Source organism: Dryas octopetala, chromosome 4 (genome assembly GCF_963921425.1).
Source record: "Dryas octopetala chromosome 4, drDryOcto1.1, whole genome shotgun sequence".
In the NCBI taxonomy this organism is placed as follows: Eukaryota; Viridiplantae; Streptophyta; class Magnoliopsida; order Rosales; family Rosaceae; genus Dryas; species Dryas octopetala.
In genome coordinates this window covers 13,423,335-13,437,739 of record NC_141369.1, presented here as the reverse complement: position 1 = coordinate 13,437,739, position 14,405 = coordinate 13,423,335, and the positions used below count along the sequence as shown (strand labels likewise).

The 14,405-nt window shown below is 36.5% G+C and overlaps 2 protein-coding genes and 1 pseudogene across 3 annotated transcripts; all 3 read left to right on the top strand.

The window, feature by feature from the left end:
* Nucleotides 1-3,785: 3,785 nt before the first annotated feature.
* Nucleotides 3,786-8,485, top strand: LOC147287015 (zinc finger BED domain-containing protein DAYSLEEPER pseudogene; annotated as a pseudogene). The gene is made up of 2 exons (XR_015121769.1): nucleotides 3,786-4,006; nucleotides 6,174-8,485. The product of XR_015121769.1 is annotated as a zinc finger BED domain-containing protein DAYSLEEPER pseudogene (transcript).
* Nucleotides 8,486-8,945: 460 nt separating this feature from the next.
* Nucleotides 8,946-11,476, top strand: LOC147287014 (Pentatricopeptide repeat (PPR) superfamily protein). Its single transcript, XM_086242258.1, has one exon. The coding sequence runs from the start codon at nucleotides 9,004-9,006 to the stop codon at nucleotides 11,269-11,271; it is 2,268 nt and encodes a 755-aa protein (XP_086098384.1). The 5' UTR covers nucleotides 8,946-9,003; the 3' UTR covers nucleotides 11,272-11,476.
* A 648-nt stretch (nucleotides 11,477-12,124) lies between these two features.
* LOC147287013 (Hus1-like protein) lies at nucleotides 12,125-14,223 on the top strand. The gene is made up of 2 exons (XM_086241937.1): nucleotides 12,125-12,263; nucleotides 13,065-14,223. Exon 2 carries the CDS (start codon nucleotides 13,091-13,093, stop codon nucleotides 14,048-14,050), a length of 960 nt encoding a protein of 319 aa, XP_086098063.1. The 5' UTR covers nucleotides 12,125-12,263; nucleotides 13,065-13,090; the 3' UTR covers nucleotides 14,051-14,223.
* The last annotated feature ends 182 nt before the right edge of the window (nucleotides 14,224-14,405 follow it).

Here is a 14,405-nt window from a genome sequence, read left to right as displayed (position 1 = left end):
AAATCGTGAAAATAACCACCACCCATTAATATGTCAATTTAAGGGACAAATTTAAACCAATTGAGAAATTTACTCAATTATAACTAAGGATTAAAATTTTTTTTTTTTAGGGATATGGAAATTTTAACGAGTTAATTACACTTACACTCCCTGAAGTTTATCGTCTTTTCACATACACCCCATGAGGTTTCAATAATTACACATACACCCCCTGAGGTTTCAAAATTGTTGTATATAACCCCCTATAGTGAGACGAAAAATAATGAGAAATTATGCAAAAAAATATACTAAGGGGTTAAATGGCCTAATAAGATTACTCAAGGTGTAAAGTCCAACCTCAACACAAATATTTTTTTTTTGTTTATTTATTTTTTTTTCTTGTAAGGGATTATATGCAATAGTTTTAAAACTTCAAGGGGTGTATGTGTAATTTTTGAAAGCCCAGGGGATGTATGTGAAAAGACGATGAATCTCAGGGGGTGTAAGTGTAATTAACTCAAATTTTAACACCATACTATATTAATTTCGTTTAAATTTTGAAAAAATTTCGCCAAAATTTTCGAGCTAAGGATGCAGAGCAAGAGGGAGATAGGGGAGGAAGAGGCCAGCCGTTGCTGGAGGAGGGTGGCAGATCGAACAGAGTAATTATTGGGGAGGGAGGAGAGAGAAGAGAGAGAAAAGGAAGAGAGGGAGATTGGGGAAGGAGGAAAAGATCCGAGAGGGAGAAGGAGGAGAGAGAACAAATCTGGGATTGTTACAGTGGAACTGGGAGAGGCGGCTGGAAGATTAGGAAGGACAATTGGATTTAAAATGAGACTTTTCTTATTTGTCCACATATGTTTTAAGGACAATTGGATTCAAAATGATTAAATATCCCTTAAAAAGAGGTCATTTTTATGTAATTGTTAATTAGTGAACCATTTTTATTTAACAATATTTGCTTCCAACACGCATTATATTCATTTTATTGAATACTTATTTAATTCATAATTTAATATTGTAATATAAATAAATTTGAGTTGTTATTTATATAATTATTAATTAGTGACCTATTTTTTTAATAATATTTACTTCCGGCGCGCATTATATTAACCTTATATCATATGAAACATACTATATAATTTGGTTTCTTCAATATTTGTTATCAATGTAGTAGATAATATATTAAATAAACATATGGTCAAGTTTCATTCAAAATTTCTGTATTTTGATAGCAATTTCCGTCATTTTTATCTAATTTTGTCGAAATCGAAATTTTCGCAAAAATTTCCGTCAAAATTTCCTCGAAACCGAAATTTTACTTCTTGATTCTAACCTTCTAATAATGTTGTGATTTTAAAATATTTACCAAACTAGTATATCAAGATTCAAGGCTGTACGTGAAAGGTTTTTTTTTTTTTTTTTTTCTCCCTCTCTCTAGTCTTTCTTGTCTCTCTTAATTATTATTATTTTTTTCTCACTTCTCTAGTTTTTATTTATCTTTTCTCTATGTATTGTCTCTTCTTCATTTTGTGATTTCACTTGTTGTGGAACTAATGAATTAAGAAAAACTTTTATGCAATAGTTTTATACATTCATTGTGTCTATTTCTCTCATCACGTGATTTGTCATATAAGTCACGTGATAAAAAAGACATACATATAAAACATATAGAACTGTTCCATAAAATTTTAATTTTCACTTAATAAATCTGAAGCAGTGTTCAGCCAAAGTGTGTATTCCTCCCCTTCAAAATCTTAAACTCAAAAATTCATATGGCATACTTGCTTTTTTCTCTTTTTTCCTATTGGTTCATATTTGAAAGAGTTGCGTTTCGAGAAGTGGGTCATGCATGTACTTGGTCTAAGAATGAGAATACTAAATGAGTACGGCTATGAACACCAAATTTGTTCATTACATGATGTGTGCAAGTTATTATTTAATTTAATCAAATAAGAGTTTCACTCTAAATTTAACTTACTTTTACCAATTAGATTATTAACATATGTGTTGTCACATCACTTGATGCACAAATTTAATGTCTCTTGCATTAATATTTTAAAATGTATTATGAAAATGTGATATTTGAATACATTTCTCAACACATCGTAATACTATTGAGACCATCTCTCCTGCCTTACTCTATAAAACCAAATTAAAATAAATAGAAAAAACTTAAATATGTTTAAAAGAATACAAGTTTTATTCACATATTAATCACTTTGTAGAAATTAACTAATAATTGATCTAATGATATTTATCTCCATTATATTAGTTAAGTTCTAGACCTCTAGTTCAAATGTCCTTTTCTCCATATAAAAAGAAGAAAAACAACCAAGTACAAAACCCCACATCCCCCATATTGATGCATAGTACGGAATAGAAAGTTAGTTCTGCATGCATTATTGGATGCAGCACAATTCTTTTCACCTATCTCACCTGCACATCTGCCCTTACTGGACACTACTCACACAAAAAGTGTGCTGGTGTACTTTTTTTTTTTTTTTTTTTTTTTTCTTGTTTTTTTAGTTTTAGTCTTGACTGGCAAGGACAGTCTCTCTTTCTACACTTTCTGTTGTATATATATCACACACTCTTGTTTTTTTTTGGCCGGTGTATATAACACACTCAAATTACAACAAAAAGAGGCAGAGTGAGACTGTCCCTACAAGTGAAGACCATCTCTATCATATCAAAGGATCACAAATTAGAGAAGAGAGTATGCAATGCAAGTCCTGTCATGCTTTTCCACAGCTTTCTTGAACTTCTTCTTCCTCTTTTAGCTTGCTGTGGCAAATTAATTTAGAAAGAAGTTTAAGAAAGCTGTGGGAGAACATGGCACAACCCAGGACTTTTTCGATCTGTTGTTTAATTATCTATGCTTAATTAGCTACTAGGACAATATGTAATTGTGTTCTACATATATGTGGATTTTGCATTTAATTAGTATATATTGGTTCAACTTACTCTAATCTTTAGCCTTCAATGGTGTCTTTTCTTTGATTGATGGAATGGCTTTGGTATCGGCCTGGTCATATATGTTGGTGAGCTTTTGCCTCTAAAGGTAGAGAAATGCCTTAGTTCTCTGTTATGGAATTCTTAGGTTTGTCCTAATGAAACCCACTTCATTAGGACAAACCTAAGATTTCACTTAAATAATGGGAATGCATATATACCACAAGTGTTGGTATCCATGACAGTTTAAAATTAAATTATTAAGAACAATTTTTCTATTAAGATTTTTTGTGGGCTGAGAAAACAGATTTGATGAACATTCGAATTAATTTTGAATGCATATACGAGATATTTTCATCATGTGTACCTTAATTTTCAAGAAATTCAAACATTTCATATCGAGAATTATAGAAGAGTAATACATTTAAATTTAGGATTAAACCTCACATGTTTCAACCTCTCCCTTTTTTCCCTAACAAAATTAAATAACAAAAGAAAAGGGCGTACTTTTTATGTCGACCAAAAATAAAGAACTTCTGCGAGGTTTGTTTGGGCGTACTTTAACCTTTTGACTAAAAGATAAGCCAATACGAACATACAGTAAAACCACGTGGCGAATCCCCTTTGGTCACAACTACAACTTTCCTTACCCAGCCGTTTCTTACTCCCCACGGCAAAACCAAACTCCTAGTCAGATTGGGGATCCACAAAATGAACGGTCGAGATCTATCAAACCGAAGGTGGGCTCTATGTGTACGACCACAGGGATGGGTCAAATGGTCCATCACCCAAATTTATATAAAATGGACCCCAAAGCCGCAAAACCGAGTCCTTTCTTTCTTTGAATCCCAAACTACGCAAAAAGGCCTAAGAGTTCATAGCCCTAGTTTTTTTTAGGTCCATTAGGGTTTTTCCTCCGAAAGCTCAAAACCTTCGACCTCAAGCCCATCAACTTCGTCTTCTCCGACCTCCCAATTTTTCAAATTTTTTCTTTTTCCGATTCGGAATTAAATAATATTCAAATTTCGAGTTGCAGAGGCCGCTTGTGGATTCACCGGGCTGCGATTTACAGGTGAGAAACTTTTTTTTTTCTTTTTATTATCCTCTTCGTTTTCAGAAATTTAGATCTTGAATATGTTAATTTTCCGTGTTTTTGTACTTGTGAATGTTTGGATTTTTTTGGGGGTTCCATTTACTGTCAATGAATTATTAAACTTTCTGGGTTTTTTCAAAGTTCTTTTTCTTTCTTCAAATAAATTTTCAAGTTATAGGGCTCTATCATTGTTTAACTTCTGTGGCTGTATGTATGTATGTACGCATGTATGTATATAATATGCAGGTATGTGTTTATGGGTTCCTAAATTACGGAGTGAGTAATTGTGTTTTTAGGGTTTAAGTTTTAGTTTTGGTTGCTGCTGAAGCGTAATTAACTATTACTTTCTTTATTTTGTTTTGTTCTTAAGTAAATATGTGCCGTAAATGGTCGAAGAACTTCAAACAATCCTCGGAATGCCTTTTTAATCTACTTTTTGATGGTATAGAATGTGCAAGGTACAATTTCTTTTAGCATAAATAGTTTGTACTTGCAGCACAAGGTACAAGTCACGTGTAGCAGGGCTGAGTTTTTAGGATGGACAAGTTTTCTAATTGGGTATTCAGTACGACAAATGCATGTTATCTACTTACATGTGTCATGTGTGTCACTCTCTGTGTCTGTACTCTGTACTCAGTAGCCAGTGGGCGCTTTTTTTTTTTAAATGGCCTATAATGAAACACATGGTCGGGGGGTAATTGAAAGGCTTAAGTTATAAATACTTGGTCTTGGTTACACTATAATCTCTGCTCTGTCTTGAACAGGGTTTTTTTTTTTAAAATAAAATATTTATTCCAATACACTTGTAAGTTTGTCTACATATGAGAGTGATTGATAATTCAACTAATAACGTATTGTGGAAATTCATCATTCAATTTAAAAAGTTGCCCTCGAATGGATTTACTTGTCATGCCATGTTGCTTAGTGTGGTTTGGTGGAAGCTGCAGAATAAGAATGAGTCATGTTGTATCTCTATGTACTTGGAATTGTGGTGCTCATGTTTTTAGGTGATGAATGATTGGAATGACTATTTCTCTGTAGTTCCTGCATTTGCTGATGCATTTTGCATCTTTATGTTGAACCTGAGTAAGATTTATCTGCCACTAGGTCGATATGCTATGTTTTAGACTTCCATTATAACAAATCTCTTTGTAGTTGGGTTCATGTGGGTAAAATCCTTGGTCTACTAACAGCCTGTGGAGAAAACTTTGGTTCCCAGTAATATGAAAAAAGATCTGTATTGGCACCTTCTTTACATTTCTATTGTAAGGGTGCAGATGAAACATGTACTTTATTTATTTATAATGAACTTGTTCTGATGTTACTTTATGGTTGATTGTTGGTTTGGCTTTGCTTGATAATCCCTATTAGAAATAGGAGGGAGAGAAGAACATAAAAGAAATGCTTCATATTTTGTTGAGATATGCTCATGTTAATTAATTGTCATGGGATGTGAAAATAAAAAACAAATAGAAAAGAAAAACCTTGTCATATTGTTGGGATGTGCTCATGTTAATTCGTTTTCATGGGTTGTTCTACTGATCAATCCTTCACTGTGAATACTGCCGGTGTCACACAGAATGGTTACTGGAACTCACCATGTCTGTTCCTCAAAGCAAAATGGCGGCAGTGTAGGTCCAAGAGCTTTAGCTCAAGTGGCATTGGGAGGGGTGGGTAAAGGTTTAGGTCCTAAGTTCTAGTCATATAAATATGGTGGCGGTGTATTTCACATAGTCAGATTAGTGTTAGGCATGTTTAAATGGGAAATCTTGACATGTTTAAATGAAAATGTTTTAGATTGTAATAAGATATATTATGTTTAGGATTGTATGACTGGGATTGCAAGTGGTTACGTATTAGTGTTTCTTGTGACAAGTAGTGCAATTCTAACTGGAGCCATAAGGTGTGCCTTGTGAAGTAAGCCCTGCACTCCTGCTAGCTTACCGAGTTTCCAGGTCATTAGAGCAAACCTATGGATTGCCATAGCTGATTGGCCCTAATCCCTCTTACCCATGTGTGTCCTGAAATTTCATATTATTTTCTTTTCTGATTTTTTGTTATCTGATGCTGAATTTGTCTTGCTTTCTTCTTTTACTGGTAGATCAAATGGGTTGTTCTTGTGACATCTGTTTATTCTCTGTTACAGTACTGCACCTGCTTACTTGGAGATGGATGCTCCTACAACCCCAACTGATAATAATGGGGTACCCAGTTCAGATACCCAGCCGAACAAGCGCAGGAGAAAGAAGTCTATTGTCTGGGAGCACTTCACAATTGAAACTGTTGGGGCTGGATGTACTAGGGCTTGCTGTAAGCAGTGCAAAAGATCTTTTGCGTACATTACTGGTTCAAAGCTGGCAGGTACAAGCCACCTAAAACGACATATTGCCTTGGGAATCTGCCCAGTAAGCCGTCAGAAAAATCAGCTTACTCCGTTTTCACCAGGCTCCAAAACTGGGGCTACTGATGCACCAAAAAGACGCTACAGAGCAAGTTCTGGATATGGGAGCATCTCTTTTGATCAGGACAGCTGCAACCATGAGATTGCAAAGATGATCATTATGCATGAGTATCCACTTCACATTGTTGAACAACAAGGATTTATTAATTTTGTTCGAACTCTTCAACCTCTGTTCAATATGGCAAGCTTGAACACTATTCAAGATGAATGCGTGGCTATTTACCTTAGAGAGAAGCAAAGCCTTTTGAATCTTATCAGTGGAACTCCTGGACGGATCAGCCTTACAGTGGACTTGTGGACTTCAAATCAGAACCTGGGCTATGTTTTCTTAACAGGACACTTCATTGATGGTGACTGGAATTCATATCGTCAGATCCTTAACGTTGTTATGGTACCATCTACTGATTCAGGTGACACCTTTAGTCAAGCAATTTTGACCTGCCTATCCCACTGGCATCTGGAGGGCCGGCTGTTTGCCCTCACACTTGACCAGTCCCTCTCGAATGAAACCATAATTGGAAATCTTAAAGGGCTCCTTTCTGTCAAGAACCCACACATGCTCAACAGTCAGTTATTGATACGAAATTGCTATGCTCGTGTTCTTAGCCGTCTTGCACAAGATGCACTAGGGGCAATGTGTGAAACAATCACGAAAATTCGTGAAAGTGTTAAGTATGTGAAAACTTCAGAATCCCATGAAGAAAAGTTTATTCAGCTGAAGCAGCAACTTCAAGTTCCCAGCACAAAGGACCTTTTAATTGATGACCAAACCAAATGGGACACAACTTATCATATGCTGGTGGCTGCTTGTGAATTGAGGGAAGTATTTTCTTGCTTGGATACATACGATCCGGATTACAAGATAATTGTGTCGATGGAGGATTGGAGGCAGGTAGAAACTCTATGCACATACTTGAAGTATTTGTTTGATGCAGCCAACATTGTGACTACCCCAGCATACCCTTCTGCAAATGCATTCTTTCCAGAAGTATCGCAAATTCAAATTGAACTTATGCATGCAGCCATGAGTGAGGATCCCTTTGTCAGCTTCTTGGTCAGACCTTTACATGAAAAGTTTGACAAGTATTGGGAAAACTGCTGCCTTGTTTTAGCAATTGCTGTAATTATGGATCCGAGGTTCAAAATGAAACTTGTAGAGTTCACCTTCTCCAAAATCTATGGTGAGAATGCTGAGACATGGATTAGGATTGTTGACGATGGTCTTCATGAACTCTTCCTTGAATATATGATGCAAATGCTTACTTTACCAGAAACACTATTGGAAGAAGGGAGTGAGGGCATCATCAAAGCAGAGCCATCCGAAGAAGAATCTCAAGAAGGGCCTCTTCTTCCTACCGTGGATGGGCTTTCAGACTTTGAAATGTACATCTCTGATATCACAGGTGGCCAGCAAATGAAGTGCGAACTGGATCAGTATCTGGAAGAGGCCCTTTTGCCCCGGGTGCAAGACTTTGATGTTTTGGGTTGGTGGAAACTGAACAGAGTGAAGTACCCAACTCTCTCTAAGATGGCTTGTGATATTTTGTCGATACCAGTGTCTACCGTTGCCTCTGACTCTGTGTTTGACACTGAAATAAAAAAAATGGATAGTTACCGGAGTTCGTTGGGTCCAGCGAATCTTGAGGCCCTTATCTGCGCTAAGGATTGGCTCCAATATGGATTGTTACCACACCCACCAACACTTGAAGTTTCTGATTCTATTGTCAAAATGGAATTTTAGGCATTGGTTTCATTTTTTTCTTTTAGGTAGATCATTGATGGGCACATTTTGATAATTCCTAATGTTCAGTGATCTAGTTAACTTTTTTTTTTTTTTGGTCTCATTATAGGATGCTTACAGTTCCAAATTTTATGTTACTAGTATAGGAATTGTTTACATTCTTGGATTTAGTAAATCATATGCAAGATATATTGGGCCAGTGTAATCATGTTTCTTCATTGATTCTGGTACCTTCTTAGAAGGTTGATTTCACTACTTTTCTTATGCATAGTTATTTTGGTTGATTGATAATTAGAGAGTAAATGCATGCTGGTGTAATAAAATGTACTGAATAAGATGTTATGGTCAGAAGTGCAGTAAATTTCAGGGTAAAAAATATGTGCGAGCAGTAAGGCCCCGTTTGGTATTTGATTTAAAAACTGTTTTTTATTTTTAAAAACAACATCTCAGATTTTTTGTGAAAACTTGTTTGGTAGTTCAGTTTTTCAAATAAGAATTTAAAAATTATCTAAAAATACCCCATTTTCTAAATAGAAATTTCGAATTAATATAAGAGGATATGTACCCCCTTCTTCTATCCTTTTTCATGTTGGTTTCTTTTATTTCTAAAGAAGGAAAATTAATCAAACACATCTACTAAGATTTGAAACTTCACCAAAATTTGAGACTGAAAATACCTTATCAAACTGTTTACATATGCAAATAGGTCTCTCTTTTCACATTTTATCAAATATATATCCAAGAGAAAATCCATGCAATATCTGGTGTCTTTATATGCCATTCTCACTTGCCTCCAAAACTCATTGGCTCTACTCATCTTTAAGCTTTTCAATTCACCATTCTTTAACCTTCAACAAAATGATCTCTATGGCATCCATAGCTCCAACCCACTTGTCCACACACACCCACCTTCACACTTTTGAAAACCCACCAATTACTCTCTTTGAAAGCTGCAAGTCCATGGACCAACTCAAGCAAATCCATGCCCAAACATTCAAAACAGGCCTCACATCACACCCAATCGTGCAAAACAGAATCATAGTCTTTTGTTGTACCCATGAATTTGGTGACATGAACTATGCCCGTCGCGTGTTTGATACAATTTGTGAACCAAGTATTTTTATTTGGAACACCATGATCAAAGGCTACAGTAGGATACGTTGCCCCCAAGATGGGGTTTCTATGTATTTAGCAATGCAGGGGATGAGTGTCAAGCCCGACTGTTATACGTTCCCGTTCTTGTTAAAGGGATTTACGCGTGGGATTGCATTGGAATGTGGGAAAGAGTTGCATGCTCATGTGTTGAAGTATGGGTTTGATTCTAATGTTTTTGTTCAAAATGCTTTGGTGCATATGTATTCTCTATGTGGTCTAATTGATATGGCACGTGGGGTTTTTGATATGATTTATGAGAAGGATGTTACTGCTTGGAATGCAATGATCTCTGGGTATAATAGAATCAAGAAGTTTGATGATTCCAGGAAGCTTTTCAATGACATGGAGGAAAAGGGAGTATCGCCCACTTCGGTTACTCTTGTCTCGGTGCTTTCAGCTTGCTCCAAATTGAAGGATTTAGATGCAGGCAAGCAGGTCCATAAGTATGTCAAAGAGTGCCTCATTGAACCCAATTTAGTTTTGGAAAATGCTTTGATTGATATGTATTTAGCTTGTGGGAAAATGAATATTGCGCTTGAGATTTTTGGAAATATGAAAACTAGGGATGTAATTTCTTGGACTACCATTGTTAAAGGGTTTGCAAATTCAGGACAAGTTGATTTAGCTCGAAACTACTTCAATGAGATGCCAGAAAGAGACTCTATTTCATGGACTGCCATAATTGATGGGTACATCCAGGTGAACCGGTTTAAAGAGGCTTTGGAACTTTTCCGTGAGATGCAGACTTCAAATACAAAACCAGATGAGTACACCATGGTAAGCATTCTAACAGCTTGTGCACATCTAGGAGCACTTGAGCTAGGAGACTGGGTAAAAACTTACATTGACAAAAACAAGATCAAGAATGACACCTTTGTCAGAAATGCTTTAATAGACATGTATTTTAAGTGTGGAAATGTTGAGAAAGCGCTAAGGGTTTTTAATGCAATGCTTCAAAGGGACAAATTTACATGGACGGCTATGATTGTTGGTCTTGCTATTAATGGATATGGTAAGGAAGCTCTTGACAAGTTCTCTCAAATGCTGGAATCTTTAATAGCTCCAGACAGGATAACTTACATTGGTGTTCTTTCTGCGTGTACTCACTCTGGCATGGTAGACAAAGGAAGAAAGCTTTTTGCTAGTATGATCACCCAACATGGAATTGAGCCTACTGTTACCCATTATGGGTGCATGGTGGATCTTCTTGGCCGAGCCGGACATCTAAAAGAAGCATACGAGGTTATACAGAATATGCCAATGAAACCAAATTCAGTTGTCTGGGGAGCTCTTCTGGGTGCTTGTAGAATGCATAAAGATGCAGAACTGGCTGAAATTGCAGCTAAGCAGAAGCTCGAGTTGGAGCCTGACAACGGAGCTGTTTATGTTCTCTTGTGCAATATATATGCAGCTTGCAATAAATGGGAAAACTTGCGCGAAGTAAGACAAATGATGATGAATAAGGGAATTAAGAAGACCCCTGGTTGCAGCTTGATAGAGGTGAATGGCACTGTTCATGAGTTTGTCGCCGGGGACCAGTCACATCCTCAATCCGGAAAAATATATTCAAAGTTAGTTGAGATGGTTAAAGACTTGAAATTTGCAGGGTATTCACCTGACACATCTGAGGTTTTTCTTGACATAGGGGAGGAGGATAAGGAGAGTTCAGTTTACAGGCATAGTGAGAAGTTAGCAATTGCCTTTGGGCTGATTAGTTCAGAACCTGGGGTGACACTTAGAATCATGAAGAACCTTAGAATCTGTGTGGACTGTCACCGCATGGCAAAGTTGGTCTCCAAGGTGTATGATAGAGAAATAATTGTTAGGGATGGAACTAGGTTCCACCATTTCAGAAAGGGATCATGCTCATGTGAAGATTATTGGTGACAGTTTAATAAAGGATAGAGTATAACTTTGAGATTTAACTTTCTTTCTCCAATGGGCATTTGATGTTAGAATTTTTGCACCAGTGAGATGTGACATTTCCTCTGGCATCATATAAGTACTTAATTTGAAGAATATGGCCATTCATGACTTAGAACCAATATGTAAATTGTTCCTAATGGTCAAATTAGAAATGATTTGGATGCTCTGTTTGTCCTTCTATTGTTTGATTTGGATGCTCTTTTAGCTTCCATTCATCTATCTCCTTCGTTGGAAAATCCGTCAGTCAGTCTTAAAAAAGATTTGCGTGGAACAAACACACATTGTACTTGCCTCTCACAACTGCGAAGTGTTCTATTCAAAAACCTTTTTTGAGTTCTATACTATCTTTGTGAGAAACAGGTATAATGTACCCGATCTATATAAATTTTACTCATCACTTTGCGCCGAGCTTTAAAAGAAGTGACGAACCCCATTATTATATGATGACCCCATCATATTGTTATCAGAGTCTGATACATTTTATCCAACATATATAAAGCAACTAGATATGAAGTTATCTTCTCAAATTCATTAAAATATTTTAGTAAGTTACTACTTGACCATAACACTACAAATATAGATAATTTGATTGCATGGATTGGATGAAAAATATACGGACAAATAGACCTTGACCGTCAATCTAATTTAACTATTTAAAAATTTGATAGAAAATCTGTTTCTGACAGAAATACTACTTGTGGTTTCCTAACTCCAGAAACGGTATGTCGTTTAGGGAACAAAAAGAAAGGTCAAAATGGTATATTTCAAATAACTTGCCGCAGTCCTGGCTAATCTTGCTATTCCAAATTTACCCTCGCAGTCTACTTCATTTCCAAAGCTGTCCCTTTTTTATAGACGAGCGCATTGGCGCCAGCCCAGTCTCAGAATCCAACAGCAGAGGACCAGAGGTGCTTTCAAAGCTTCACTTCTTGACGGAGCCCAAGTCCCCAAAGGTTAGATTCAAAAACCCTGAACCCTGTGTTTGTTTTGCTAGAAAATGTAAGACAGTAATTATAGATTTCTGCAAATCTCTTAATTCTTAAAACAGTAGAAACACATAATTGTCGAAAAACTGCTCAATTTTCTCGGCACCCAAACAGACGGCAAAGAAATGACACTTTATCTTTATAGTAGCTTGTTATGGTCTTCTCAGATGAATCGTCATTAAAAAGTAATTGGGCATTGTAATTTTCACTGTCTTGGTTATAGGAGCGTATGCTATATTGTTGTACTGTTATATAATCAAATTACAAATTAGGAATCAGTTAAATGCATTATTACATTTAGAGACTGGATTTAACTATGATTAGCATATGAATTTTGTTTTAAATTTTTTATATTTAGGTTGATTGACTTTAGGTACCTAACTATTTCTGTAAGGCATTCTCTGCTAATTGCTAAGTCTATGGGCACATCCTCTAAGATGGAATAGAAGGGTGAAATGAACTGATGGCAGCATTTATATAAAAAATGAATTCAACAGCACAGATATTTTGAAATTGTGCAGTTTTCTGCTTGTTTTAAGGCTTTTTTTTTTCTTTTTAAAAAAATATTATGTGTCAAACAAAAATAAATCCAGGGAACATTCCAAAATTGCACAGTATGTACATTTTAATCGATGTGTATACAGCATGTACAACATTACGTCCAAAATTAATGTTTTAAGGAACCATCTTAAGATTGAATAATCACATTTTTTAGTGATGAATACATACACTAACCCTTGTCTTGCCTCCAATCATTTTCCTGAGAAGTGAGGCAATAACAGACACACAGAGAGATGAAGTTCAAGGCATTTCTCACAGAGAATGGTGTAAATCTCTTAGAAAAGAGGTTCCTACCAGCACTAGACAAGATGGGAAAGATTTGCCATCTCTACCTTAATAGAGACCATGCTATCTTCCTCCACAACCTTCTCAATGGCGATGGAATTCAATCCATTGCCCAGTTTCGCAAAGAAGCTCTTTTTGATGACTACCGCATCTCCAGCCAGAATGAGGATCGCATTGCCTTTGCAATAGACATTTCTCTTCTACACCGTGCTCTTCGTAGCAGTGTCAGCATATGTACTGAATTTGGAAACGGACCCACAGCCAATCGCCTCCAGATTAAATTGGTGAAGAAGCTACCTCCAAATTCTACCCAACCAATGCCTTTCCTTACCTTTGAGACCAAGGGTTATAAATCTGCAGTAATTCAGGATGTTCCAATCTCAAAACCTTTGTCTAGAGCTCAGGTTCTTGAACTTCAAACTGCTCTTGATATGGCTCAGGATTTGCCTCAGACTCTGGTTCAGGTTCCAGATTTGAATCAGTTGCAAAACTTTGTGGATCGGATGAGGCATGTTGGTGATTTGCTTAATATTTCCATAAGCAAGTATGGGGATTTACACATTCAGATTTCGACAACATTAATCACACTTGGTGCTGAGTTTCAGAAGCTTTCGGTCATCGGTGAGCGAGCTGATGCTCCACCTGAAGATCGAAACCTGAGTGCTCAGACTCGGTCAGCAAGGGCAGTTTTAAGGGGAGATGCTCAGTCTGTGCAAGTGAGTGTGAAGCATTTTGGGAAGAGCCTCCAGTGCTATTTGGCTAAGCCAGACTGCACTTTCTATGGGATTGCCCCACAAGGAGCTTGCTTGACTGTGATCTTCCAATTTTTCATTCCTGGTTCCCATCAAACTGATAAATCAATCAGTCTACATTGCAGACTTCCTGTACTTGACCAAGGGTCTAGTTGAAGGATTTCGGTGGGTTTGCCATTTGTGGTTAAATTTAGAACTTTTTTTAAATGGTCAGTTTGATATGTCTTGACAAAGTAGTACTGATTTTTGGCTTTAGTAGCTCTACAAGCTGTCATTGTATTGTAACAATGGAATTTTAGACCTGTGACTCATTTTCTTTGTATATATGCTCATCCCTCTACATTCTGTTTGTAGAAGTTCTGGTCATGAAATGCCTTCTTGAATTGTTATGAAAGTAAAATATAACCTCAATATTTGCAAAGGTCAGATTCTTAACACATTTCTGTTATTCTGGGCATACATTTGGTCTGTAGAAGTATCAAACTGTTGCACAACTGAAGTTCGAAGATTC